The sequence below is a fragment of the Narcine bancroftii genome, chromosome 3, assembly GCF_036971445.1.
Source record: "Narcine bancroftii isolate sNarBan1 chromosome 3, sNarBan1.hap1, whole genome shotgun sequence".
NCBI classification, from domain to species: domain Eukaryota; kingdom Metazoa; phylum Chordata; class Chondrichthyes; order Torpediniformes; family Narcinidae; genus Narcine; species Narcine bancroftii.
In genome coordinates, this window is record NC_091471.1 from 86,019,161 (window position 1) to 86,046,042 (window position 26,882).

Genomic DNA, 26,882 nt, shown 5'->3' on the forward strand with positions numbered 1-26,882 from the left:
ATTTCTTTAACTTCAGTCAAATGAAAAATATTTTGAAATCCAGTACAGAGATGAGGTCATGGAAACCTAATTTCACATTGATAATTGTAGATGGGAAAATTCCCTGAAGTGAGGAAATACAATCAGAATATGTTGGTTTAAGTTCAATTTTTTATGGTAGAATAAGCCTGGGAAAACACTAAGAAATGGCTATGATTTAAAAATTCTTGTTCAAACAGATGGGTCAAAATTGGACATATTCTACTGTGTATGTTGCTAGACTTCTGATCTCTTGAATTTCTAATGGATTTCCTTAAGCTCAACTGTGTGTGGGTGGGGTTCACTTAAAACAGGAGTAGCCAACCTTTTAATTTAGACATACAGCACAGTAACAGGCCATTTTGGCCCATGAGTACGTACCGGGGGGGGGGGGGGGGGGGGTGGTGGGGGGTGTAGGTTAATTGGGCGGCATTGACTTGTGGGCCGAAATGGCCTGTTACTGTGCTGCATGTCTAAATTAAAAATTAAAAGGTCAGCCAACACTGACTTAAAGCAATGCCGAGTAGTTTTTTAAAATATATCAGTTATATGCTTCTCAGGAATGGCATTTGAATAAATTGGGTCTTGCACTTAAATCTTGTTGCGATTGAAGTATCTATGAAGAGAAGTTAGTAAAAATACAGAATGCTGGAAAATGGTTGACTTTTATTAAATATCGAATATTGTTACGTTTTAAGACTTTGCTTTTTGAATTGCCGCTACTGCTGGTATCAGCCTTTTAGACCATGTGAATACCTGAACTGCAAACGAAAGTACAGAAAGAAAATGTTCATACAAGAGTAGGGCGGGTGATCAGAAGAGACAGGCTGCCAGTGTTGAAATCTGATAAGGAGAGGTGACAATAATAATGAGAGACCAGATGGAAATGAAGGTGGGAGGAGAGAGGAAGAATCCAGAGGGGAAAATGCATTGGAAGGGCATGAGAATTGATGAAGGTGTGGGTTAGCAGGAAAAGGACAAAAATGGGAGCAGGGGAGAAGAGGAAGAAAGGGAGTTGTTTAGAAGAAGACAAAGTACACTCTTTATCCAAAATTGAAAAATTCTATGTTCATAACATTGGGCAGAATATTATTAAAAACAATTTTTTTTAAAGAATGTTGAACTTTACAAATGATTTTTTTTAAAATTTCACTTTCTGTAAAAAATCTCTTTGGGCAATTCAGCATGCCTACTCTGTTGGGTATATTTTGTGTTTGCTGCAACACTGTAGAGTGACAGTGCGTAATGTGGTTATTATGGACTGAATATTTATTCTGTAGTGCATCTTCATTTATCACTTTGGACAAAAGTAAGAAAATGGGGAATATTACTGTGTGTTGAATATTGCATAATATATCATTGTTTCATTATATTGTGACACAACTACATTATATATAGAAACCAATTGGAACACCAAGTATTACTAATTTATTTACACCAGATACTTGTGTGCCCTTGGCATCTTTATCAATCTTCCAGCTATCCTGCAATAATGTTTTGGTTCAGGAAAACTGATGTATATTCCTAAATCATTTGATTTCTAGATATCTTTAACTAAATGGTGGTAAAATAGATTATGAAACAATCTATGATTTAATTTGATAATTGCATATTCTGATTTATTTTTAACAATAACAGTGGTAAGTTTAATATTGTGGGTTTTTTTTAATGTAGGAACAGAAAACTAAATAGGATGCATTTCCTGTTTACCCCACACAATCCCCAGGTGATCCATGTGTTATGGCCATTTGGCTTTAATCACCTCTCAAAAATTTGAGATACAGGATGAAATCTTTTCTCTGGGAATTTGTGTCGGGATAATGCACAATTGGATGCATCGGACTTGTCAGCCACAAACGAGCCTGCAGCTGACGTGGACATTTACCCCCTCCATAAATCTTCGTCCGCAAAGCCAAGCCAAAGAAAGAAGATTCAGATATTCAATTTTTCTAAAAATGTGTGTCACCCCATCATACAGTAAAACCTCATTACTTTAATCCTGAATTTGGAAGAAAATGGTATAATCGGGAGAAACATATCTGACATTGATGTCATTTGGCCTTAACTCCTGTAATTGCCCATTCTCAGGTGTGCAAAAATGTTGAGCACCAGGATTTCATCTTTGGGGTTTTTCTGTTTGACTAAATGGCAATGTCATTTGCAACCATGTTGCTAGTTTTCACAGATCAAAGTTTATACCCATTCCAATTCCACATCTGCAGATTTAGCACCAGTCCAAGGATGAGAGCAAATATTCATTTACACAGAATGAAAATTTAAAATCAACATACTGTGCTCACACAACCAATGTGTCTTTTCATCTCTGAATTCCATCCCTTTTTCCAGTTGCTTTTCCTGATCAGAAACTTTCATTGACAGTTGTTTCAGATCTGATCTTCAGATTTGTCACCATTCATAGTTCACCTTTACCATTCTATCAAAAACTTCTTTTTCTTTTTAAAAATATCTTTATTGAGTTTAATTTAAAAATAAAACATGCACACCTATTGATTCAATACATGAGCTGAAATATAAGACATATAATTTGTACTTGCTAAATAATACCTTAATCTTACATTGTGTGCACTCTTCTCAATCAAACTCATTTTGTCAAAATATCTCAAAAGATAAAAAGAAAATGAAAAAGGAACCTACCCCCCATTAATCAAACCCCTCCCTCTAAACAAGGTTATCTTGCATATCTAATATACATAGGAAGCAAAAGACAACATTCGGAAACCAGACGACACTGCTCAGAAGCATCCAGACACCCTAATTCCTTAAATTATGGTAATGCTCCATGAATGGGCCCCACATCTTATAAAAATTCACTTTTACATATTTAACATTACACTTTTTTTTCTAGACTTAGGAAGGACATGACCTCCTGTAACCATTGAGTATGAGTAGGTGGAGGGCCGTCTTTCCATTTCATCAAAATTGCCCGTCTATCTATCAATGAGGTAAAAGCGAAAATTTACTTCTGAACTGAGATCAATACTATTTTCTTAAGAAAAACCACATAAAACAATTGAGGGGAATGGTTCTAATTTGATGTTAAAAATTACTGATAAAGTTTGAAAATTTCAAAAAAAATTTTAAACTAGAGAAAGCTAAGAGCATGTGTATCAATGAAGCCTGAAAAATTTTACATTTATCACATAGTTGATCAATATCAGAATAAAAGCGAGACAGTTTAACTTTTGAAATATATGCTCTGTGCACCACTTTGAATTGCAACAGCACAGAAAGAGGATTAATTCATCAAATTTAGAATGATATCCCAGTCCTCATCTGTAAGTGACAAATCCAAGTCATGTTCCCAATCAACTCTTGATCTCAACTAGCAAAGCTATTCTCGTCTATCAAATTATTATAAACAATTGATATTGAGCCTCTATCAAAATATTGAAAATCAAAAAATAAATCAAGATTGTTTGTTTCAGAAATCATTGGAAAATCAGAGAGCTTAGACTGAACAAAATGTCTGACTTGTAGCTATCTGAAAAAATAATCTACACCTCTCCCTAAAACCAGAACATCAAAAATTTCTACCATGCATTCTAAAATTATCCTTGTCCAAGCCCTTGCCTTATTTTCATATTAAATAATTGTTCACTGCAAATCTCCCCTTGGAGTAGGTGGGGGAGGGAGGGGCAAAAGAATCAAAGGACAAGTTGGTGGGGCATATAAGAGAATGAAAGTTTAAGGTTTTGGGAAAGTTTTCTAAATCGATATATAGATGTACCAATGAGAGAGGATGCAAATTTGATCTCCTACTAGGGAACCAGACAGGTCAGGTGGCAGAAGTATATGTAGGAGAACATTTTGGGACCAGTGACCATAATGTCAATAGTTTCAAGTTAATTATGGATAAGGATAGGTCTGGTCCTTAAGTTGAGATTTCAAATTGGAGAAAGGCAAATTTTGTGGAAATGAGAAAGGAACTAGGAAGAATGGATTGTGATAAGTTGTTTTCTGGCAAAAATGTGTTCAGTAAGTGGAAGGCCTTGAAAGGCAAAATGTTGAGAGTGCAGAGTTTACATGTTCATGTCAGGATTAAAGGCAAAGCTAACAGACATAGGGAACCTTGGTTTTCAAGGGATATTGGCGATTTGGTTAAGAAGAAGAGAGAAGTTTACAGCAGGCATAAGCAACAAGGAGCAAATGAAGCACTGGAAGAATATATAAATGTAAGAAAATACTTAAGAAGGAAAGCAGGAAGCCAAAAAGAAGACATGAGATTGCTTTGGCAGATAATCTAAAGGTAAACCCAAAAGGCTTCTACAAGTATATTAAGAGTAAAAGGATAGTAATGGACAAAATTGGTCCCCTAGAAGATCAGAACGATCGTCTATGTGTGGAGCCTCACAAGATGGAGGAGATCTTAAAGTTTTTTTTTTGCATCAGTATTTACTCAGGAAATGGCACAGTGCATAGGGAAGGAATGGAAACAAGTAGTAGTTACGGAACATAGAGATTAAAGAAGAGAAGGTGTTTGTTGCCTTACAGTGAATAAAGGTAGATAAATCCCCTGGGCCTGACATGATATTCCCTTGGACCTTGAGGGAGACTAGAGTAGAAAGTGCAGGGGCCCTGGCAGAAATAGCAATGGGTGAGGTGCCAAAGGATTGGAGGGTAGCACATGCTATTCCATTGTTTAAAAAGGACTCCAAAAGTAAACCAGGAAATTACAGACCAGTGAGCCTGTCATCAGTAGTAGATAAATTATTGGAGGGTGTTTTGAGAAATCGGGTATACAAGTATTTGGACAGCCAAAGGTTGATTAAGGATAGTCATATGGCTTTGTGCGTGGTAGGTCATGTTAAACAAATCTCTAGTTCAGAAGATTCATGGAGAGTTTGTAAACTGAATTTGAAATTGGCTGAGTGGGAGAAGACAGAGTGGTAGTGGATGATTGCTTCTCAGATTGGAAGCCTGTGATTAGTGGTGTGCCTCAGGGATTGGTACTGGAACCATTGTTGTTTGTTGCCTATATCAATGATCTGGATGATAATGCAATAAATTGGATCAGCAAGTTTGTTGATGACATTAAGATTGGAGGCATTGTGGATAGTGAGCAAAGCTTTCAAAGCTTGCAGAGGGACCAACTGGAAAAATGGGCCTGAAAATGGCAGATGGAATTTAATGCAGACAAGTGTAAGGTGTTGCATTTTGGAAGGACAAACCAAGGTGGGACATACCCAGTAAATGGTAGGGCATTGAGGAGTGTGGAGGAACAAAGGGATCTGGGAATTCTGATATATAATTCCCAGAAAGTGGTGTCACAGATGGACTGGGTTGTGAAGAAAGCTCTTGGCGTTTTCACCTTCATATTGAGAACAGGAGCTGGAATGTTATGGTGAGGTTGTATAAAACATTGATGACACCAAATTTGGAGCATTGTGTGCAGTTCTGGTCGCCTAACTACAGGAAGGATATCAATAAGATTGAAAGAATGCAGAGAAGATTTACTCAGACGTTACTAGATCTTCATGAGTTGAGTTACAGGAAAAGAGTTATCAGGCGAGGACTTTATTCCTTGGAGCGCAGAAGAACGAGGGGAAATTTGATAGAGGTTTACAAAATTATGAATGGTATAGACAGAGTAAATGCAAGTAGACTCTTTCCACTAAGATTAGGAGAGATAAATACAAGAGGACATGGTTTTAGGGTGAAAGGGAAAATGTTTAGGGGGAACATTAAGGGGAACTTTTTCACTCAGAAAGTGGAGGGAGTGTGGAACATGGTAAATGCAGGCTCACTTAAGTTTTAAAAATAAACTGGATAGATTCATGGATAGGAGAGGTCTGGAGGGTTATGGAATGGGTGCAGGTCAGTGGGACCCACAGTATGATGTTTTCGGCACAGACTAGAAGGGCCAAATTGTTTTCTGTCGTGTTCTATGGTTCCATCGGTTATGGAAGTGAGATTGATTGTTCTGCAGGGAGACCTCATGGACCTGATAGGCTAAAGACATTCTGTGCTTTAATAACGAAACATTCAAACATTTTTGCAAATGTTATCTATGCTGACTCTACTATTGGTCCACCTTCCATGTTGTTTCATTGCCCATCAACCTATCCAACCCAATTTTGCTTCAATCATGAAAAAGGTGTACTTAGACATGTGTAGTCTTAAATAAAGCAAGTTTAAAGCTTAGAAAAATAAAAAATAACTCCATAACCCAATCCTTCAAACCTTTTGAATGCATCTATGAAAATCTCCACCATTTACAAAAAGACTTTTGCTTCTCATTTACTGATATATTCCTGTTCATCCTCTCTTTCCCCTTCCCAAAGAGTCTCACACTTGTTTTTATGTGGTAGTTCACACAGGAGCACAACCCACCGATCATTGCTGCACTTCAACTACTTCCTTGAGTAGCCAGTCATAATACAGGTTGAGTACCCCTTATCTGAAATGCCTGTGACCAGAAATGTTTTGGAATTTGGGGTTTTTTGATATTGGAATAATGTGTTTAGGAAAACTGAGCAGCACAGTAGCATCAGGAGAATGCTGATAGCAGGCTGTCAGGTGAGCGCAGGGCAGTGGGATCAGTATGCAGACTTGTAGTGGGCTATCAGGAGAGCATGGGGCAGTGGGATTAGTGTGGGGACTGATAGTGGGCTGTCACGAGAGTGCAAGGCAGTGAGATCAGTGTGGGGACAGAGTTGGCTGTCAGGAGAACGTGGGGCAATGGAATCAGTGTAGAGACTGATAGTGGGCTGTCCGGAGAGCGCGGGTCAGGGGGATCAGTGTGGGGACTGAGAGTGAGCTGTTGGGAAGGTGCAAGGCCATGGGTTCAGTGTGGGAACATATAGCGGGCTATCGGGAGAACGTGGGGCAGTGAGATTAGTGACGTCACCCCTCCCCGTCTCATGGATCCTGGGATGGGGGGGATATAAAAGAAGGATGGAAAACTCAAATAAACGGTCTTTGGTTGACTAACCTTGTGTATGTTTGTTGATTTAGTAGCTCTACTGGAGAAGCTGCTACACAGAGAACTTAAATTTTGATCGCACATGCCTATTTTGGCACACAAGTGTGCAACATTCAATAATAGAAATACACACCTTTGGAGAAAAATAAGCAAGGCCTCCATGATCATTGGAATGTAATAATAATACTCCCCAATGAACATGTGCCCTTACCACAATAAATACAAATTGTGCATTTATAAAGTGTTTGCAATGATAGAATTGTTGCAGAAAGTTGGTCATTGTATGCAGCTGTGCAGACCTCAAGTTTTTACCTTTAACTTTAATTCAAGTAAAATACGTATGTATTTTATGGCTTTTCAAATGTATGTCATGTAATAATTAATTTAGTAGAACTCTATTTACGTATTGTGCAATTAGCACTATGCACCAACAAGCTACTGTGGTGGTGCAGATGGCCATGTAAGTATATTCTTCAAGCATGCAATGTATTATTGCTGTCACCAGTCTACTCCTTTCGTGTTTTGTCACTGCCTTTCCTCAAGATCCAGAGAAGATTCAGTGTAAATCTACTGATGTGATATCCAGTTTAAACAATTTTTCCAATGTCTTAGTGCAAGGAAGGAGCTGGCAGAGTTTTTTTTCTTTGAGAACAATTGATTTGAAAGATTTAAAACAGATGAGTTTATTGCTGTGCACCACACAGTATCAGAATGTCCAAATCGCTTATCACCAATATATACCTTCCTGTACATTTGCTGGAGAACAGTCAGCTTCCAGAAATAGTGATTAAATAAATGATTTAAGTTTATTGGTCTTGAGTACTGTGAATAAATATTAGCCAGAACACAGTGTTGACCACTCTGCTCTTCAAATGTCATAAAATTTGAAATGCTCCACCTGAGATGACAGACAGAACTTTGATTTAATGCCTTATTTAAAAAAAACAGTGCAGAGCAGTAAAAATTGCTGTCTTTATCAATCTGGCCCAACCAGAAGTCATGAAATGCAAGAAAATTAGTCCCAGAGCAGTCCATCAAGTCCTTCAGCCTGCCCCACCATTTAAAGGTGAAGTTAAAGGTTCCATTATTGTCATGTAATAATACATTTGGAATGTAGCAGAGAGTTACCACTTTGTCCAGAGCCCCTCACAAAAATGAGGCCCCAGCAAGGAACAAATTTGCGACCCTGCTTTACAAGACCAGTGCTCTAACCTCTGAGCTATCGGAGCCTCATTCAAGTTCAAAGTTCAAATTTATTGACAAGAGTACATACATGACATCACCTACAATCTTGAGATTCTTTTTCCTGTAGGCCAGTTAGCATTACCAGTGACTGTAAACTGCATTCGAGAAGAAAGAAATGTATTCAAAAGAGAGAAATGTAAACAAACTGTCCAAATACAAAAATATTCAGTAATAAAAAATGAGCAAAGAAAGAGTCCTTAAATGAGTCTCTGAATGAGTCTGTTGTTCAGGAGTCTGATAGTTCAGTGGTATCAGCTATTCCTGAACCTACATGTCCTGGGTAGTGTGTATCCTTGATGATTGCTGCTCTCTCCAATGACATTGTGTCATGTAGATGATATTGATGTTCTCAATGGTGGGCAGAGTTTTGCCTGTGATATACTGGGCTGTGTTCATTACCTTTTGCAGAGCTTTCTGCTCAGAGGTATTGGTGTCCCCATGCCAGTCTGTGATACAGCCAGTCAGCACACTTTCCACGACAGATCTGTAGAAATTTGCCAAGGTTTCTGATGTCATCCTGAACATCCGCAAATTCTTGAGGAAGTAGAGGCAGTGACGAGCTTTTTTCACAATGACATTAGAATGATGGGTCCAGAAAAGATCTTCTGAGATAGTGACTCCCAGAAATTTTAATTTGCTCACCCTCTCCACCTCTGATCCCCTAATGATCACTGGGCGTACACCTCTGGTTTTCCTTTCCTAAATTCTATAATCAGCTTTGGTGATATTGAGTGCAAGGTTATTGTAGTACACCTTTCAGCCAGGTTTACAATCTCCCTCCTGTATGTTACTCATCGCCCTGTTTTATTCCAGCCTATGACAGTGATATCATCGGCAAATTTGTAGGTGTTATTGTCGTACTGAGTCACACATCATCAGGTTAGAGCGAATAGATAGGGGGCTAAGTACGCAACTCTTTGGAGCTTCGGTGGTGATGGAGATGTTCTTGCCAATCTGCATTAATTGGGGTCTAGAGATGAAGAAATTCAGGAGCCGTATAACATTGAATTTTATCTGATCAATGCTGGCATCAACCTATCTTCTGTGCCATTTTTCTTTATCTGTGTTTATAAAATGATCAAATATTTATCTAGTTCCACTTTAAATTCTCATAATGATCCCACTTCCATCACCCACAGGGGCAGAGAATTCCAGATTCACCACAAATCCAGCACTTTTGAGTACTCTATGTAATTGCCATCAGTGCTAATTTTTTAGGTGCTGGAGCTCACCAAAACCATGATGTGCCCAGAGTGGCTCCCTAAGGTGCAGGAGCTGTCTCCTGAGATGCCAGAGCAGCGCTCCGGTGAGCTCCGGCAGCACTGCATCCCTGATTGTTTTTTCATCTTCAACCCTTGTAATTAATGTGGTTGGAAGCAAGGGTTGAAAGAGCTGAGGAGAGGGATTCAGGGGATAGTCGTCGAAACAGAAACTCTGGATTGAATGTTTTCCCAAGATGATGCACAGGTAAATTTTGCAGCAGAGCATGAGATCTAGGAAATGCATTGACCTTGTTCCATTCAGTACTCAATTCTCGACCCGGCCACAGTGCTTGGCAATTGTGAAGAAAAATTCTTTACATCTTTCAAAATATCATAATCAGCCTGAAATGTTATATTCTATCCCAACAAAACTTCTGTTTTATGGCTGAGATGTCAGTTACGGTTCAGCTGTTTCTGATGACTACACCTGCAAAAGGTGCATCCAATTGCATATAATGAGTGACCGTGTTAAGGAACTTGAGCTGCAGTTGGATGAACTGAGGATCATAAGGGAAGCAGAGGCAGTGATAGAGAGGAGTTACAGGGAGACAGTCACCCCTAGAAGGCAGGAGTCAGGGAATTGGGTGACTGTGAGGAAAGGAGGGAGAGTGCCAGTGCAGAGTATCCCTGTAGAAGTGCCACTCAGCAATATGTATTCTGCATTGGATACTGCTGGGGGGAACAGCCTATCAGGGACGAGTCGTTGGGGTCAGGTCTCTGGCAAGGGGGAAGGGAAGGAGGGATAAGAACAGGATACTTGTAGTTGGGGACTCGTTAGTCAGAGAGACAGATAGAAGGTTTATGGGACGAGATCAGGGATCCAGGTTGGTCTGTTGCCTCCCTGGTGCCAGGGTCAGGGATATCTCTGATCGAGTACATAGCATTCTGCAAGGGGAAGGAGAACAGCCAGAAGTTGTGGTCCATGTGGGGACCAATGACTTAGCTAGAAGTGGGGATGAGGTCCTGAAACAGGATTATGTGGAATTAGGTAGGAAGTTAAAAAACAGGACCTCCAAGGTAGTAATCTCTGGATTGCTGCCGGTGCCACGCGCTAGTGAGGGTAGAAATAGGAGGATGTGGAGGATGAATGCGTGGCTAAAGAGATGGTGCAGGGGGCAAGGGATAAGATTTCTGGATCATTGGGATCTCTTCTGGGGAAGGTCGGACCTGTACAAAAGGGACGGACTCCACTTGAACTGGAGGGGGACCAATGTGCTGGCAAGCAGATTTGCTAGAGCTGTGGGGGAAGGTTTAAACTAGTTTGGCAGGGGGGTGGGGAACAAAGTGTGAGAGCAGTGTCAAGGGAGCATGGCCACCTAGATAAGAATAAAAACGATAACAAAGGTAGGATGGAGATTAGGGTAGAAGGTAGAAAAGAGAATGTATGTGAAGGTCATTCTCTGAAATGCATATATTTTAATGCAAGAAGCATAGTGAACAAGGTAGATGAGCTTTGAGCATGGACAGATACTTGGGGTCACGATATTGTGGCAATTAGTGAAACCTGGCACGACTGGCAACTTAATGTTCCAGGATACATTTGTTTTAGATGTGATAGATCAGGGGGTAAAAAAGGGGGAAGAGTTGCTCTGCTTGTTAAGGAGGACATTACTGCTATGAGTTGGCAAGATGGTCTAGAGGGATCATCCAGTGAGGCTGTTTGGGTGGAAATTGAGGGGTGAAGGAGACATGAGGGTGATAATAGGGGTGTATTGCAGACTACCAAATGGGTCAAGTAAACTAGAGGAACAAATATGTAGAGAGATAATGTATATGTGTGAATCATAAGGTAGTGATCATGGGAGATTTTAACTTCCCTCACATTGATTGGGCTGGATGGGCTAGAGTTCGTTAAATGTGTTCAAGATTGTTTTCTGAATCAATTAGTAGAAGAACCGACTTGGGACAGTGTAATACTGGATCTTCTGTTAGGGAACGAGCTAGGTCAGGTATCAGACATTAATGTTGGAGATCCAATTGGGTCTAGTGATCATAATTCTGTTAGTTTTAAGGTAGTTTAAGGGAAGAGCAAGGAGGGGCCTAAAGTTGAGGTTCTGGATTGGAGAAGAGCAAATTTCGAAGGAATAAGAAGGGATTTGGGGAGTATTGAGTGGGACAGGATATTTTCAGGTGAGGTTTGTTAGGTCTGCTTTGTTCATGAATGAGTGAGTCAGACACCAGACTGAGTCGAAATCAAGGTTCTTTGTTCTTTATTACCGGATTGTAACACTTGCAACTAACAGTGTTAGTTGGAAAAGGTGCATTCTGCCGTTATCAGCAAGTGGTGTTTTTTTTATACCTCAGGATACGTACTTAGTAAATTATCATACCATTACATTGTCCAATGAATAAACTGTTGCTATCCTTCTCTGCTAGCTTGCTGCACATCAATTTGTCATTACCACTCTTATCTTGAGAGTACAAGGTCACAATTGCATCTTGTTGCGGCCCAGCACTGGGTGACTCCATCATTCCCAGCTCATGATGTTTTTACCTAACAGGGTGTAAATGAAAAATGGAGGATATTCAAAAAATAAATTTTGAGGGTACAGAGTAGTTATGTCCCAGTGAGGATCAAAGGAAAGGCTGGAAGTCATAGGGAGGCTTGGTTTTCGAGGAATATTGGAAATTTGGTTAGGAGAAAAAGGGTGGTGTACAAGAGGTATAAAGAACAGGGAGCTGACAATCTGAAGGACGACTACAAGGAGTGTAGAAGGAATCTTAAGAAAGAAATTAGAAAGGCCAAAAAAAGGCACGAAGGGGCTTTGGCAGACAGAGTAAAAATAAATCCAAAGGGTTTCTATAAGTACATTAAAAGTAAAAGATTAGTGAGGGATAAAATTGGACCCCTTGTAGATAGTGAGGGTAGGCTGAGTGAGAAGTTAGAGGAAATGGGGGAAATTTTGAATGATTTCTTTGCCTCGGTATTCACTAGGGAAAAAAATATTGAACCAGTTGAGGTAAAGAAAAGTAGTGGGGAGGTAATGAAGCATATAAGGATAACAGAGGAGGTAGTGATGGCTGTGTTGAAAAAGATAAAGGTGGATAAATCTCCGGGACCGGACAAAATATTCCCAAGGACACTCAGGGAGGCTAGTGGACAGATAGTGAGGCCATTAACAGAGATATTTAGGATGTCACTGGCCACGGGGGTAGTGCCAAAGGATTGGAGGGTGGCGCATGTGGTTCCGCTGTTTAAGAAAGGGTCTAAATGTAAACCTGGGAATTATAGGCCCGTGAGTCTGACATCTGTGGTGGGCAAGTTGATAGAAAGTATTCTGAGGGATGGAATTTACAAATATTTGGAGGTACAGGGATTGCTAGGGAGTAATCAGCATGGTTTTGTCAGGGGTAGATCATGCTTGACAAACCTGATTGAGTTTTTCGAGGGGGTTACAAAAAAGGTTGATGAAGGGAAAGCTGTGGATGTTATCTATTTAGACTTTAGTAAAGCTTTTGACAAAGTTCCCCACAGGAGGTTAGGAAAAAAGGTGGAGGCATTAGGTATAAATGAGGAGGTAGTGAAATGGATCCAGGAATGGTTGGATGGGAGGTGTCAGAGAGTAGTGGTAGAAAATTGTTTGTCCAATTGGAGGCCGGTGACTAGTGGAGTTCCTCAGGGATCGGTCCTCAGTCCACTATTGTTTGTTATATATATTAACGATCTGGAAGTAGGGGTGGAGAATTGGATAAGCAAGTTTGCGGATGATACAAAGATTGGTGGTGTTGTGGACATGAGGAAGATTACCGTAGATTAAAAGGTGATTTAGGAAGGCTGGAGGTGTGGGCTGAGAAATGGCTGATGGAATTTAATTCAGATAAGTGTGAGGTGTTATATTTTGGAAAGGCAAATCTAAATAGGTTATATGCATTAAATGGTAGGCTAGTGAGATGTGCAGAGCAACAAAGGGATTTAGGAGTTGTGGTAAATAGTTCCCTCAAGGCTGATACTCAGGTAGAAGGTGTGGTGAAGAAGGCATTTGGAATGTTGGCCTTCATAAATCGGAATATTGAATTCAAGAGTAGGGAGGTTATGATGAAATTGTACAAGGCATTGGTGAGGCCAAATTTGGAGTACTGTGTACAGTTTTGGTCACCAAATTATAGGAAAGATATAAACAAAATAGAGAGAGTGCAGAGAAGGTTCACGAGAATGTTGACAGGATTTCAAGGTTTGAGTTACAGGGAAAGGTTGTGCTGACTGGGGCTTTTTTCTCTGGCGCGTAGAAGATTGAGGTGTTTAAGATTTTAAAAGGGACAGACAGTGTAAACATGGATAGGTTTTTTCTATTAAGAGTGGGGGAGATTCAAACTAGAGGGCATGGTTTAAGATTGAAGGGGGAAATTTATAAGGGGAACATGAGGGGAAATTTCTTTACGCAAAGGGTGGTAGGGATGTGGAATGAGCTTCCGACAGTCGTGGTCGAGGCGGGATCATTGGTTACATTTAAGGAAAGATTGGATAGTTACATGGATAGGAGAGGACTGGAGGGGTATGGACCGGGTGCTGGTCAGTGGGACTAGGAGGGTGGGGATTTGTTACAGCATGGACTAGTAGGGCCAAACTGGCCTGTTCTGTGCTGTAAGTGGTTGTATGGTTCTCAGCTCAAAAATCTGAAAACCCCTGGACTTGGTTAATGGCATTTAGACTGTTCAATTTCATTAAGATCCTGACTTTTATGCTCGTTTGGTACAACTAAATGGTTATAATGGGCTATTTTCGAGGGAAATTGAGAGTCTAACATACTGATGCATGTATAAAATCAGGTGAAGGTGAAAATTTATAAGTATGGAAGATTCATTGGGGATTGGGATTTTATAACATTCAAGCCTCTTGTTCACTGTTATTGTTTCTAGCTATTAATTCAGATTTATTCAGTTGATTATCCAAGAGCATGCACAAATTTAAACTCATGGTTTGGGAATTCCGCTACAAAGCTAATCCTAGACCTGAACTGACAATGTGCTGAAGGAATAGAAATCTGAGAATGGCATTGTATCAATTCAATTCAATCCATTGAACAAATCTGGAATTATGGTAAATAGTTAATGGCCAGAAAGGTCAGGAATAATGATAAAATTAATGACACACATTAACCCAAGTCAATGGCTTTCAAATTTTATTACAATTTTTTTTGTTTTGCCTATAATAGTTTTCCCAGTGTTCACGTGCAATTTAGATTAATATTTGTTTGAAACATGCAAATCAAAATGCATTGCTGAAAAAAATTGAACTAAATTTACCCATTTAATTAGTTAGTTATGCCTGTAGGTTTATCTCCAAGAGCTGGAGCTTTGAATTTGAATTAGAAATTCAAGTAGGTCTGAATGCTACAAATTTTCAGCTGTTATTGACAAGTGTGTTTGTCAGTAAATTTTATCTCGTGTTTCTCACAAAAAACAAAGGTGACCAAGCAAACTATATCAAATAACAACTGAAGGCTGAAAAGGCTAAAAAGAATCTTTCTGTATTTTGCTAATTCTAAGCTCATTTCATGTTTGAGCTGTGGTGAATATTGCAGTGGAATCAGAACTAGGATGTTTGTAATGACCTTTATATGACATTGACCATCAAGTCTTAATATCAATCATCCAGCACATTAAAGTAAACTTCCTGTTCAGTTGCTGGTCATCATAGATCACAAATGTATCAATGACACCTTCAATTAGAAGTTACATTCATCTATAAAACAAAAAGAAATACATCTTTCTATAGGTTCAAAATGTGGACTAATATATCAAAATGGATGAGTTATTGGTGCAAATGCTCATTATTTCTGATTGACCTGTGTACTGAGATATAGTGAAAATATATCCTTTTGCATGCAATTAAAAGCTAGCAAAGTGCTGCCACTCTCCAGCAACATTGTGCAAAAAGAGGAGAAACAAAGGAAAGAAGATGATCCTTTGGAGGTGGCGTGTGATCAAGGATCTTTGCTGTAGCTGCCTCTGCTGCCGGATCTGCTGCCACCATAACCGCTGCATTAGCCATGGCCACCACTAGTTGATCCAGTTGAGTGTTGTCCAACAGTAAGGTGGGGGTGGGGGCATGTTGATGTTGAGCTGAAATGTGAATGGGTGAGATTTAATTTCTGAAGCAGTAACAAAGCAGCAGGGTGACCAAACTGGGATTAAAAATAATACAGGGTTTTCAATGGATACAAGCAAAAGTGAAAATTGAGCTGACATGAGTATGATACTTGGTTCAGCAAATCATGATGTGGAATTAGAATCAATATGGCTGATGGAGAGAAACAGCAAGAGTCAGAAAACATTGGTGGGAGTTGCTAAGAATCTTCCAAATGAGAGTTGTGATGTAGTACATCCTTTGAATGAGGAAATTGAAAGTATTTGGCTCTCCAAATTATTTGTTGGCAAGGCAAATGGAATTAAGAGAACAAAAAAAGAGAATTAATTCCTGGAATATAAACAAGTTTGATTTGTAGATCTGGACCTTGTCAACTAACCATGGAAAAGACTATTTTTGATCTGATGTTGTTCAATGAGGAATGTTAATTAATAGCACCATTGTGGAAGGAATCCTTGGGAAAAAGTGGTCATGACATGATAAAAGTTGAAAATGATGCCTTTCAATCAAAATCTGTCATTTTCAATCCAAAGGAAGCAATGAAGTTAGAGGTGGCAGGTTGGTGGTGATTTGGAAACTACATTACAAATATTACAAAGTTACTGGGAAACTACATTAAAGGCACTAGCAATTTTATTTTAAAAAGCATGATTTGCAAAAAATGTGTTACCGTCTGTTATCACTGGAGAAATTAAAGTTTGTATTGAAGCTAAGCATAAAAAGCAGAAAGCTTCAGGATTGATTACATTTTAGAATTCAGCAACCGATGGTCAAGAAAGTGATAAACGAAAAGGAAGATAGAGTATGAATGTAATTAGTGGGAAGCATGAACATCAATATTTATGAAAATATACAATGTAAAATGGAAAGGACGATGAAGAACAATAATGAGAGAGGAAAAAAAATAAAATTTATAACGGACAATAAATGACAGGAATGAAATACTTTGTCTTCATGGAAAACGCAAAAAAACCTCCAAAATAATAAAGAACAATACGTCCATTGCAAATGAGGAGATGAAAGAAATACTACTGAGGAAAACCAAATAGAGAATTTAGTGAGCCTGAAAAATTATAAATCCCAAATGGTTGATGAACGAGATGAAAATGCTCAATCTACTATTGTGGATTGAGTCGATTAACAGAGAGAAAACAAAGAGACAATGAGTTCAGTTCAAACTTATTGTCATGTGTACCAAGTAACAATGAGAAAGTTAATTTTGCAAGCATTCCAGTAGTGGAGAGTTGCAAGGAGAGACCATCCAGTCTTACATTGTAGCTGAAATCCTTCAGCCAAGTAAATCTTTCCTGCACTCTCACTGTAGGGCTGGGGAAACATAGCACTGCTACTAGTAGAACTGCTGCCTTGCTGCTCCAGTGATCTGGTTTAGATCCTGATCTCCAGTACTGTCTGTATGGAGTTTGAATGTTTTCCCTGTGATCACTTGGGTTTCTCTCAGGTCCTGTGACTTCTGCCCATATCTGAAAGCCATTGTAATTGTCAGGTTACTTGGTTACTGGAAGTTAACCTAAGTGCAGGTAAGTGGCAAAAGAATTTGATGGAATTTGAGACAAAGGGAGAGAAAAACTTGCAAATGCAGGAAAAAATTAAGGGAAAGAGCATTGGGCAGGGAACCAGCTTGGACGATGGGCTATATTACCTCCTTCATTGTCATTCCCCAGAACCAAATTGGGCAAAGCTTTTTCCTCATTGCGACCAAAACCTGTTAAGGAAATTCTTCTGAACTCATTTCAAAATTTCTGGCTTTTCTTTTAATATTCAAAATTGAGATTGTTGATGTTCCCTAATGTTTTTATCTTTATAATTTTTGCACATTTTTGTCACTTCCAACAGATTTTTCTTTCTAGCTGTTTAGTAACTCAAAGAATACCCTTGGTAGCATGGAAATCCCCTCCTTGAATTGATTCTCTTTATTGACATCGAAACCCTTACTCACCAGCACCATAATTTACTCCTTGATCAGTACTGCCATTCTTCTCTTCCTTTCCTGAATACCTAGAATTCATAAAGGTTATTTGTTGAGTCTTGTTTTTTTTTAACCTCTGTTTTAGTTATGATCACTTCATCATAATCTCACATACCTATTTGCGTCTGCAAGTCAACAATCGTATTGACCATACTTTGTACTTCATTCTAGGGCAGACTGTTCGCTCAAGAAGAAAAATGGAATCAGTCAATCCTAAAGAAATTGACTATGAACATGGAAACATTCCCTTTGAATGGGAAGGTAAGAATGTACCTTTTTACCATTAAAAGGTCAGAATATGTAATATTAAAATACATAATCTTGCTCTGTGTATGTGCAATGTGTATGGTCTATAAAATGCACTGCAGCATTTACAGCATCTCCCACATATGCAATTCCAACTAAATAGACCAGAGTAACAAATGTGTCAGAACATCACCACCTACAAATAGCTTCAATGTCACATGCTATTGCTGTTATGGTTTGGCACACTGACCTCTACCTTCCTGAGGCTAGACGACAGCTCTCAGACACCTCATTCTACAACACTGCACCACAGAACATCAGCCACCATCTCCAGTACTATCTTTAACCTCATCACTTCTGGTCACTGCCCTCCCATGGCCTCCACTTCATTGTATCCCATCCCCACACTGCTCAGTTCTCCCTCCTACTCAAGATACACAAGGCCAATTATCAGGTAGACTCATTGTTTCTGCATGTTCCTGCCCTACTGAACTAGTATCATCTTATCTCAACTCCATTTTGTCTCCCATGGTCCAATTCCTCACTACCTACATCCGTGGTACCTCATGTGCCCTCATTCTCTTCAATTACTTACAATGCCCTGAACCTGACCAATTCATTTTCACTATGGTCATCCAATCCCTTTACACCTTTATCCTCCATACAGAAGGTCTCAAAATACTTCATTTCTTTCTTGACATGAGACCTAACCAGTCACCCTCCACCACCACCCATCTCTGTCTGGCAGAACTTGTTCTCACCGTTAATAACCTCCTTTGTCTCATCCCATTTTTTCGAAATCAAAGGAATAGCCATGGGTACCTGCATGGGTCCCAACTATGCCTGCCTATTTGTCAGCTTTGTGGAGCATTCCATGCTGCAAGCCTATATAGTCAAGGCCCCTAAATTCTTCCTCCACTTTATTGATGACAGCAATGGTGCCAACTCATGCACCTGTGATGAGCTTGTCAACTTCATTCACTTTGGTGCCAAATTTCATCCTGACTTCAAATTCACTTGGTCCATCTCTGGGAAACTCTCCCCTTTCTTGATCTTTCTGTCTCCATTTTGGGAGACAAGCTTTCTACAGACACCTTTTTAAAAAATACACTAACTCCCATAACTACCTCAACTACACTTCTTCACTCCCAGTACACTGCAAGGATTCTATTCCTTTCCTTCGTTTTCTCCATCTCAGTAGTATCTGTTCCCAAGTTGAGGTCTTCCAGTCCAGATCATCCGAAGTGTCTTCCTTCTCACAAAAATGTGGCTTCCCCTCCACCACCTCAACTCAGCCCTTAACTGCATCTCCTCCATTTCCCAATCATCTACCCTGGCCCCCTCTGTTCCCAGATGCAACAAAAACAGGATTATCCTTGTCCTCACCTATCACCCTGCCAGCCTCCATTTCCATCACATTATCCTCCATAATTTCTGCCACCTACAACATGATTCCCCCCCCCCCCCCACCAGACACATCATCCCCTCTCCGTCTTCCATAGAGACCACTCCCTTTGTGACTCTCATCCACTCATCCTTCCCTATTAATCATCCCCTTGGCACCTTCTCTGTGGTTGCAGTAAGTGCTACACTTGTGCCCACATCTCCTCCCTCACCACCATTCGTGGCTCTAAACAAACCTTCCAAGATAAGGAACACTTCACATGTATCCATGTGAGTCATCTACTGCATCCAGTTCTCCCGTTTGGCCTTTTCTTCATCAAAGAGACTGGACGCAAACTGAGAGATTGCTTTGCTGAGCACTTTCGCTCTGACCACATCAGTGTCAGGGATCTCCCAGTGGCCAACCATTTCAATTCTGCACCCATGCTGACATGTCTGTCCATGGCCTCATGTACTGTCAAGCCAAGACCACCTGTAAATTGGAGGAGAAACAACTAACTTTTCATCATGGCACTCTTCAGCTGGGTGACATCCATGTTGATTTCTCCAGTGTCTGCTAGCCTACTCCCTATTCTTCCTCTCTCTTTGCCATCCCTCATACTTGTTTCCTCCAGCTCTCCACCCCATGCTCTCTCAATTCACAGAACCATCCCCTCTCCTTTTTGGCTGATGTTCTCTCCCTCCCTTATCTACCTATTACCTCCTGACTGTGGGACTGAGCTCCTCCCCTTCCTCCCCACCATTTTGTTCAGGTGAGTGCCCAGATTTTATTCATACCTGATGGAAGGTCTCAACCCCTAAACGGTGGTTATTGTTGCTAAATAAGATACACTGTTTTATCCTTCTGAGTTTCTCCAGCCTTGTGTTTTTCACTTCAATTATGGTGTCTGCAGACCTCTGTGTTTTACTTCACGTGCTTTTGTTGTTGGGTCTGATTACTTGGACTCCCTACTCAAAAGAGCCTGGCTGTACCTTCAGATGGTGAGCAGCAGCAGCTGAACGTGGCAATTCACCACCACCACCTCAGGGGAAATTATGGTGTGCAATAAACTGACCTTGTTACAACGTTCTAATGCTACAAAATTAAATAAAAACTAAAGGAATGGTCTGATGTGGAGTCATGCTATTTGGGTGTACTTTAACCATAGCTCAAATTATTTACTGTGTGACTGTTCCATGCTGTCTTGAAGATTAACAAATGAAATATTTGATAAAATCAGAAATACTTTAATGGTCTTTTGCTTACCTCGTATTTTAATTCTTGCCTACTGTCATGCTTTCCTTGAATGCATATGTTCACCATCAGGCAGACTTCTTCCAGACAGAATAAGTGAGACAGCTGTTCCTGATCTGTTAAAATTAACAAGTATATGTATACAAAGATTAACACCTGCTAAATGACAAAAGGTTTTCCACAGAACAAATAGATTACACATGGCACTGAACCTCATTAGTCATGTCTGTGACCTTAAATTCTCAGGACAGTGTTGCAATGTGGAACACACTGATTTCTTCGATACATCAATTATGCAATTCTTGTATAACAGTTGCTTCCCCAAGGAATACTCTTGAATTTTGGAAGGGCATTTACTTCTTAAAGGAACATGAATAAGTAAGTTCTTTGAGGTGGATCATAATGTGGTGTGGTATGCCTGGAGAAATAATGCCCTTGTTGCATGCTTAAAAGTACAGTTTTGTTCTGTAGTCCTTTATTCATTATTGCACAATTCAAAATCAATGGAGTTTACCAATTCTAAAAAGTTATAGTTACTCCAGGATTGATTTTTGCATATTTCTGGCTGATTATGTCAATCCTGATGTGATGCCATTTTTCAGCATTGCTGGGTTAAATTCACTGATTTTTTTCCCCAAAGTAATTTGTTATTCACAACCAGTTGGGTTTTCAAAATAAAAGCACAGTGCTGGAAAAACTCAGCAGGTCAAACGGGGTCCTTTATATAGTTGGTAGTCCCGCATCAGACTTGTCAGCCACAAACGAGCCTGCAGCTGACGTGGACATTACCCCTCCATAAATCTTCGTCCGCGAAGCCAAGCCAAAGAGAAGAGAAGAGAAGAGTCCTTCAGTTCAAGGAAGACATTTTGTTGTGCAGTTCATCTGTGGACAGAAGGTGACTTTGCAGTCCCAGTCTGGAAGGGCAGAGTCGAGCACAATGGGGGCACTGGATGTCCGTTTTTGTAATAACTGTGGCTGCTGCTTTGTGACACCATTCACAGTTTTCCACCAGTTTTTGGCAGAGCCTGTCTTCATAGCACAGGGCTCGCTAACAGGTTCTGTCAGCAGCTGCAGCTTCTAGTTCTCTTGGCTGGATGTCACAGTAGCATAGGGTTTCCTTTGCATTTTCTTCATAGCGCTCGTGTGGATGACCTTAAGGTCTCCTTTTGGTCTTATCGCATCTGGGCTTAGATGATCAGGGACTCACAACTAGTGGACTTTGCGTGACCCAAGACCTCTAGGATGGAGACATGATCATGCCAGCGAGTGTCAAGGATGGAACAGAGAGCAGGCATGTGAAATATCTCCAGTTGTTGGATGTAATGGCAGTATAGAGTCCAGGTCTCACATCTACATAGGAGAGAAGGTATCTTGATAAAAGGCTCAGGCCCAAAACATCGGTTATGTATTTTTACCTTTGCAAAGTAAGTTGACCAGTTGCGTTTCTCCAGCATTGTGTTTTTACTTCAACCACAGTATCTACAGATTTTTGTGTTTTACTTTTGGCTTTTCAAAATTCTTTTTACCTTGCATCTATGAAATGTAAAGGGCTACGCTCACTTTTAGCTCTTCTCTGTGAGTCACAGCACTTTGGGAGCATCATAGAGTTATGAAGACCTTCAGACCAACTCATTCATTCAGGCCAAGTTGCCTACTTGAGCTCTTTTCCATTTGCTTGCATTTGACCTGAACCATTTTTATCCATGTTTGTGTTAATTCTGAAACCTGTTCTCAATCATCACTAACTCTCCAGGCACAGATCCACACTTCTGTCTTGAACTCCACAATGATCAATTACCACAGAAGTCTGTAGCCTGAGTTTCAGGCTTCTGTCTGTATTTGTTCTGTCAGTTGAGGTCATTATGTCTGAAACGGCAAAAAATATGTAAAGAATTTACTACCTTGTTTTTTCAGCATCCCGTTGGTCCCTGCGTGATGGTCGGAGGCGTTCTGAGTAGTTTTTACTTTCCGCAGCCATTTTGTTGTTATGCACATGTGCGGTTCCAGGAGCATGCACAGTGTGTTCGGGTGTTGGTGTGCCAGCTAGAGCATATGCGGTGCATTTGGGTGTTGACATGGCGGTTGCAGAGCGCAAATTCAGAATTTTAGATAGGATATTAAACATGGCAGAAATATAAAAAAGGGTGAGTGAGATCACCATAACTTTAGTTGACCGTGCTCATAAATGTTACTGGAAGTTTATACAGATGTTATTTATAGATATTTCATTTCAATGTTAAGGAAGATAATTTCATTTGTATGTTGGAATAAAGGATTTAAATACATCTGGACTTGTATTGAAACTAATTGAAAATGCATCACTAATAAATGTCTTACTTTGCCTTCAAGTGACTATTTATTGGATTGCAGTCGCTATAATGACTATCTTGCTCAACTTCCTGGACTCAGACAATTTCAGTTGGTTGTCATTGATCGATGCATTGCTGACAATTTTCTGTTCACCACATCACTCCACTTTAGTCAAGCATAAAAATATAAGAAATAGAAGCTGAGTAGGTCATTTCCTCCTCGTATCTTCTCAGTTATTCAGTAAATTGTGGTCAATCTTTAATCTCAGTTCCACTTTCCATCATTGATCCCAAATTCCTTGATACTGTTAATAAGGTCATAAACTATTAATCTCTTCCAAATATAATCAGTGCCAAACCATTTACAGGTCTCCTGGGTATGATTTTGGAAGATTCAACATTCTCTGGGTGAACAGATTTCTTATTGCCTCCGTCCAGAATGACTGACCTTTTGTTTTGAGACTCTGTGACTCCTTTTGAGAAACCTCAGCAAGGGGAAATATCAACTTCACAATTTACTTTAATTTTCCTTTGAACAGATGTGAAAATTTCACAGTTTCCTAGAGATTCAAGGGTTGTTAGGTAAGGTTTTACCTCTATAAAACTCTGGTTAGACCACACATGAAATATTGTGTTCAGTTCTGGTCATTTTGTTGCAGAAAGGATGTGGAAGCAGTGGAGAGGGCACAGAGGAGATCTGCCAGCATGTTGCATGGATTGGAGAAAATTAATGGAGGTTAACAGAGCTAGGGCTTTTCTCTTTTCTCAAATTCAAGTTTATTTGTCATCCAATTGTACCAGTACAACCTGACAAAGTAGAATCTTAGAGCACACGTTGCATAAATGCATACAATCATAACACACATTCAATACAAGCAAACTATATACTGTGTGTGTGTGTGTATACACACACAGAGTACATATTAAAATAAATATTATTAATAAATAGTAGAGTCACGTCGAGTTATATGAACAGTCATTCAGACCATGAGAAGAAGCTATTCTTCAGCCTGGTGGTTCTGGCTCTGATACTTGTGTATCTTTTTTCCTCGATGGGAACAGCTGCATGCTGATTTTGCAAGTCTTCTTTGAACAACGATCCCGATTAATTACATCAATGTGGTGGAATGAGGGGAGTGGTAGGAGCAGGGAGACCTCAGCGATCCTCTGCTGTTTTTATGATCCTGTGGATTGTCCTTTAACAGAGCTCCTGTAGAAACTAGGTAGTGGGTGCACCTTGAAGGCTGAGGCGGGCATATCTGCCAACCACCATTCTGTCAACTTTCGGCATGCAAGAGCTCTATCGAGAGCGTCCTGGCCGGCTGGTTGCCAATGAATATTGGATCAGAGGTCAAACCACGGGAAATGATTATCGGAGGCATAGATAAAGTGGGGAGCCAGCACCTTTTTCCCAGGGCAAGAATAGCAAACACCAAAGCACATCTGCACAAGGTGAGGGGAGAAGGTTTTGGGGGTGACATCAGGGGTAATTATTATTTTCACAGAGTAGTGCATGCCAGAATGCATTGCCAGGGGTGTTGATAGAGGCTGGTACAATTGGGACATTTAAAAGGCTCTTATACAGGCACATGAATGTAAGAAAAATAGAGGGTTATGGGAGTGAGATAGGGAAGGTTTAGTTTGTTGAGGTTTAGGTCGGCACAACATCATGAGCAGAAGGGCCTGTACTGTGCTCTAATGCTTTATGTTCTGTGTTATATGGAAGATCCTTTTCAGAACCAAGAGATCTATGAATACGAAAGCTGTTCAGGTCATAGTTGATCATGTGGATAATGCAGGATAACCTGGAATGAACTCATTATGTGATTCATTAATTCTAAGATAATCTTGGCAGACTTGCACATTTTATTTTTCAAAGAAGGAGTAATAATAATGTTCCCTTCCTTGTTGTTTCTCTCTTTTCAGCCTTGCAGCTAAGCACGATTATAATAGAACCCTGTGCAGCAAGAAGAGCTTGCTCATCTCTTTTTGGCTTTCTTAAAATGAGGTTCTGTTGTCTGCACAACTTCAGGTTGAACTTCCAAAGCTCAACAGAAAACATCTCATGCCCAGCTGAAATTTCAACCTACTGCACAAGGAGTAGACCAGTGGTACTCAACCTTTTTCTTTCCACTCACGTACCACTTTAAGTAATCAGTGCTCTGTGATTAGTAAGGGATTGCTTAAGGTGGGATGTGAGTGGGAAGGGAAGGTTAAGAATCACTGCTCTAGACCCAATTGTTACTGAAATATTTTGCTTGAGAAAAATTGTCATTGGCCCATTTCCTTTGGAGTTATGAAACCATGCACAAAACAAGATAATTAGGTATGATTAAAACAGTTGTTTTCAAACCTTTTTCTTTCCACCCACATACCACCTTAAGCACCTATGGCATAGGGAATACTTAAAGTGATATGTGAGTGGAAAGAAAAAAGGTTGAGAACCACTGGAGTAGAGGAATAAAGGAAGGACAGCAGCAAAAGCTTGGAGGCAGAGGTGCATGAAAAGTAGCTGCGCCACAAGCAGCATGTGCATTGGAAGTATTCAATGGCAACCAATGCCTGGTCAAGAAATGCCTTGAGGGAATGTCTTCTAGAGATTCAACTGACATTATACTTCTATTTTCTCCTTTTTATTCACAGTGACCATTTGCTGATAGATAAAAACAGAAGACCATCCCTTGAGCTTCAAAATCTTTACATAATTTTTCTGAAGTAGTGTGATATTTGTAAATATTTAATCAAGGAGTAGGTTATTTGTGTACTTTATATTTAATACATTTAATCTGTCTTTTTGCGCTGTTGCATTCTATCATTAATACTATTTCAGGTTTGTTTTTAATCTCAGCATGCAAGTCCAGTTTTGGTTATTAGCCGTATATTCCTCTTCTATCCTTTTTCTAAATCCATTAGTATTTAATCTGGTTGCAACAATGGGAATAATGGACGAAAATTGAAAGACAGAATCTGAAGACCAGACATTTGGATTATGTTTTAAGTGATCTTGAGAGATAAGGTGAGACAAGTCCATAGAGGAATTTACAAGCAACTTTGAAATTTAATGTGTTGATAAATAAGAACCCCCTCAACTATCAGAGCCTTGAACAATAGGGGATAACTCTACTCATTTAGAGATTTGAATGCTCTTTATTTATTACTATATAGTTATATTTACATCTGCATTGCACAATTTGCTTACATTTGCTGATGAGTACAGTTTACAGTTACTGGTATAGGAATTGCTTAGCTCAGTCCACAGAGAAAAAAGTATCTCAGGGTTGTGTATGTACTCTGACAAGAACTTTAAACTTTTGAACTTTGAAGAACCAGTGAGAACCAATGAGGAAGTAGACCAGTTGAAGATGAAGCTTTGGAGAATTTAAGTTTAAGGTGAAAGTAGAATGGAAGATCACCAAAGTCTGGTCTGAAATTGATAAATAATTGTAAATGAGCTACGGAATTAAAAATTTCCTTTGGTATTTATTAAGAAGCAGGTCATGGACACTCAGATATTAGGGCATTCTAAAATGAAGGGAGGAAAGTTTAGGGGAGATATTAGGGGTAAGTTTTTTACACAGAGAGTCATGGATGCCTTGCCAGGGGTGATGGAGGAGGCTGGAAGTATTGGGGTATTTAGGAGACTCTTGGATGAAAGAAAAATAGAGGGTAGTGAGGATAAGTAAATATGGATCAGTACAATATCATGAGTTGAAGTACCTGTACTGTGCGATAATGTTCTATGTTTAATGCTCTATTCGGAGATAAAGAAAGGGGTGGTGTTGGATCTTTTGAGAAGCATTGAAGTGGACGTCCACTGTGCCTGATGGAATATATTCCCATGAACTGAAAAAAGAAGTTAAAGAAATTGCTGGGGGCTTGATGAAGATCTTTGCATCCCATTAATGGCATGAGAGGTCCCAGACGACCGGAGAGTGACTAATGTTGCACCTTTGTTCAGGAACAGAAAAAAGGATAATCCAGGAAATTATAGGATCACTTCAATGGTAGGAAATCAATTGAATCATGTGATATTTTCATTTCGACCCCATTCTTCAGCTTTGTTCTATAATGAATTTATCAAAAATCTATCAATATTTGCTTTAAGTATGCTCAATGACTTGTCTCTACAGCTGACTGTGGCAAAAA

General features: G+C 39.7%; 1 protein-coding gene and 1 long non-coding RNA gene across 4 annotated transcripts in view; one reads left to right on the plus strand and one right to left on the minus strand.

Moving 5' to 3' along the window:
* The window catches only part of ndufaf2 (NADH:ubiquinone oxidoreductase complex assembly factor 2), a 118,649-nt gene that overhangs the window by 51,554 nt on the left and 40,213 nt on the right, over positions 1–26,882 (plus strand). For all 3 annotated transcript variants that reach the window (XM_069924467.1, XM_069924469.1, XM_069924470.1), the window contains exon 2: positions 17,715–17,804. In XM_069924467.1, coding sequence (XP_069780568.1) covers positions 17,715–17,804 — 90 coding nt within the window. The remainder of the gene's footprint in view (positions 1–17,714; positions 17,805–26,882) is intronic.
* LOC138757330 (uncharacterized) lies at positions 13,972–20,634 on the minus strand. The gene is made up of 3 exons (XR_011353504.1): positions 20,440–20,634; positions 17,514–17,572; positions 13,972–15,531 (listed from the first exon to the last, which is right to left on the minus strand). It is a non-coding gene; the product is annotated as an uncharacterized lncRNA (long non-coding RNA).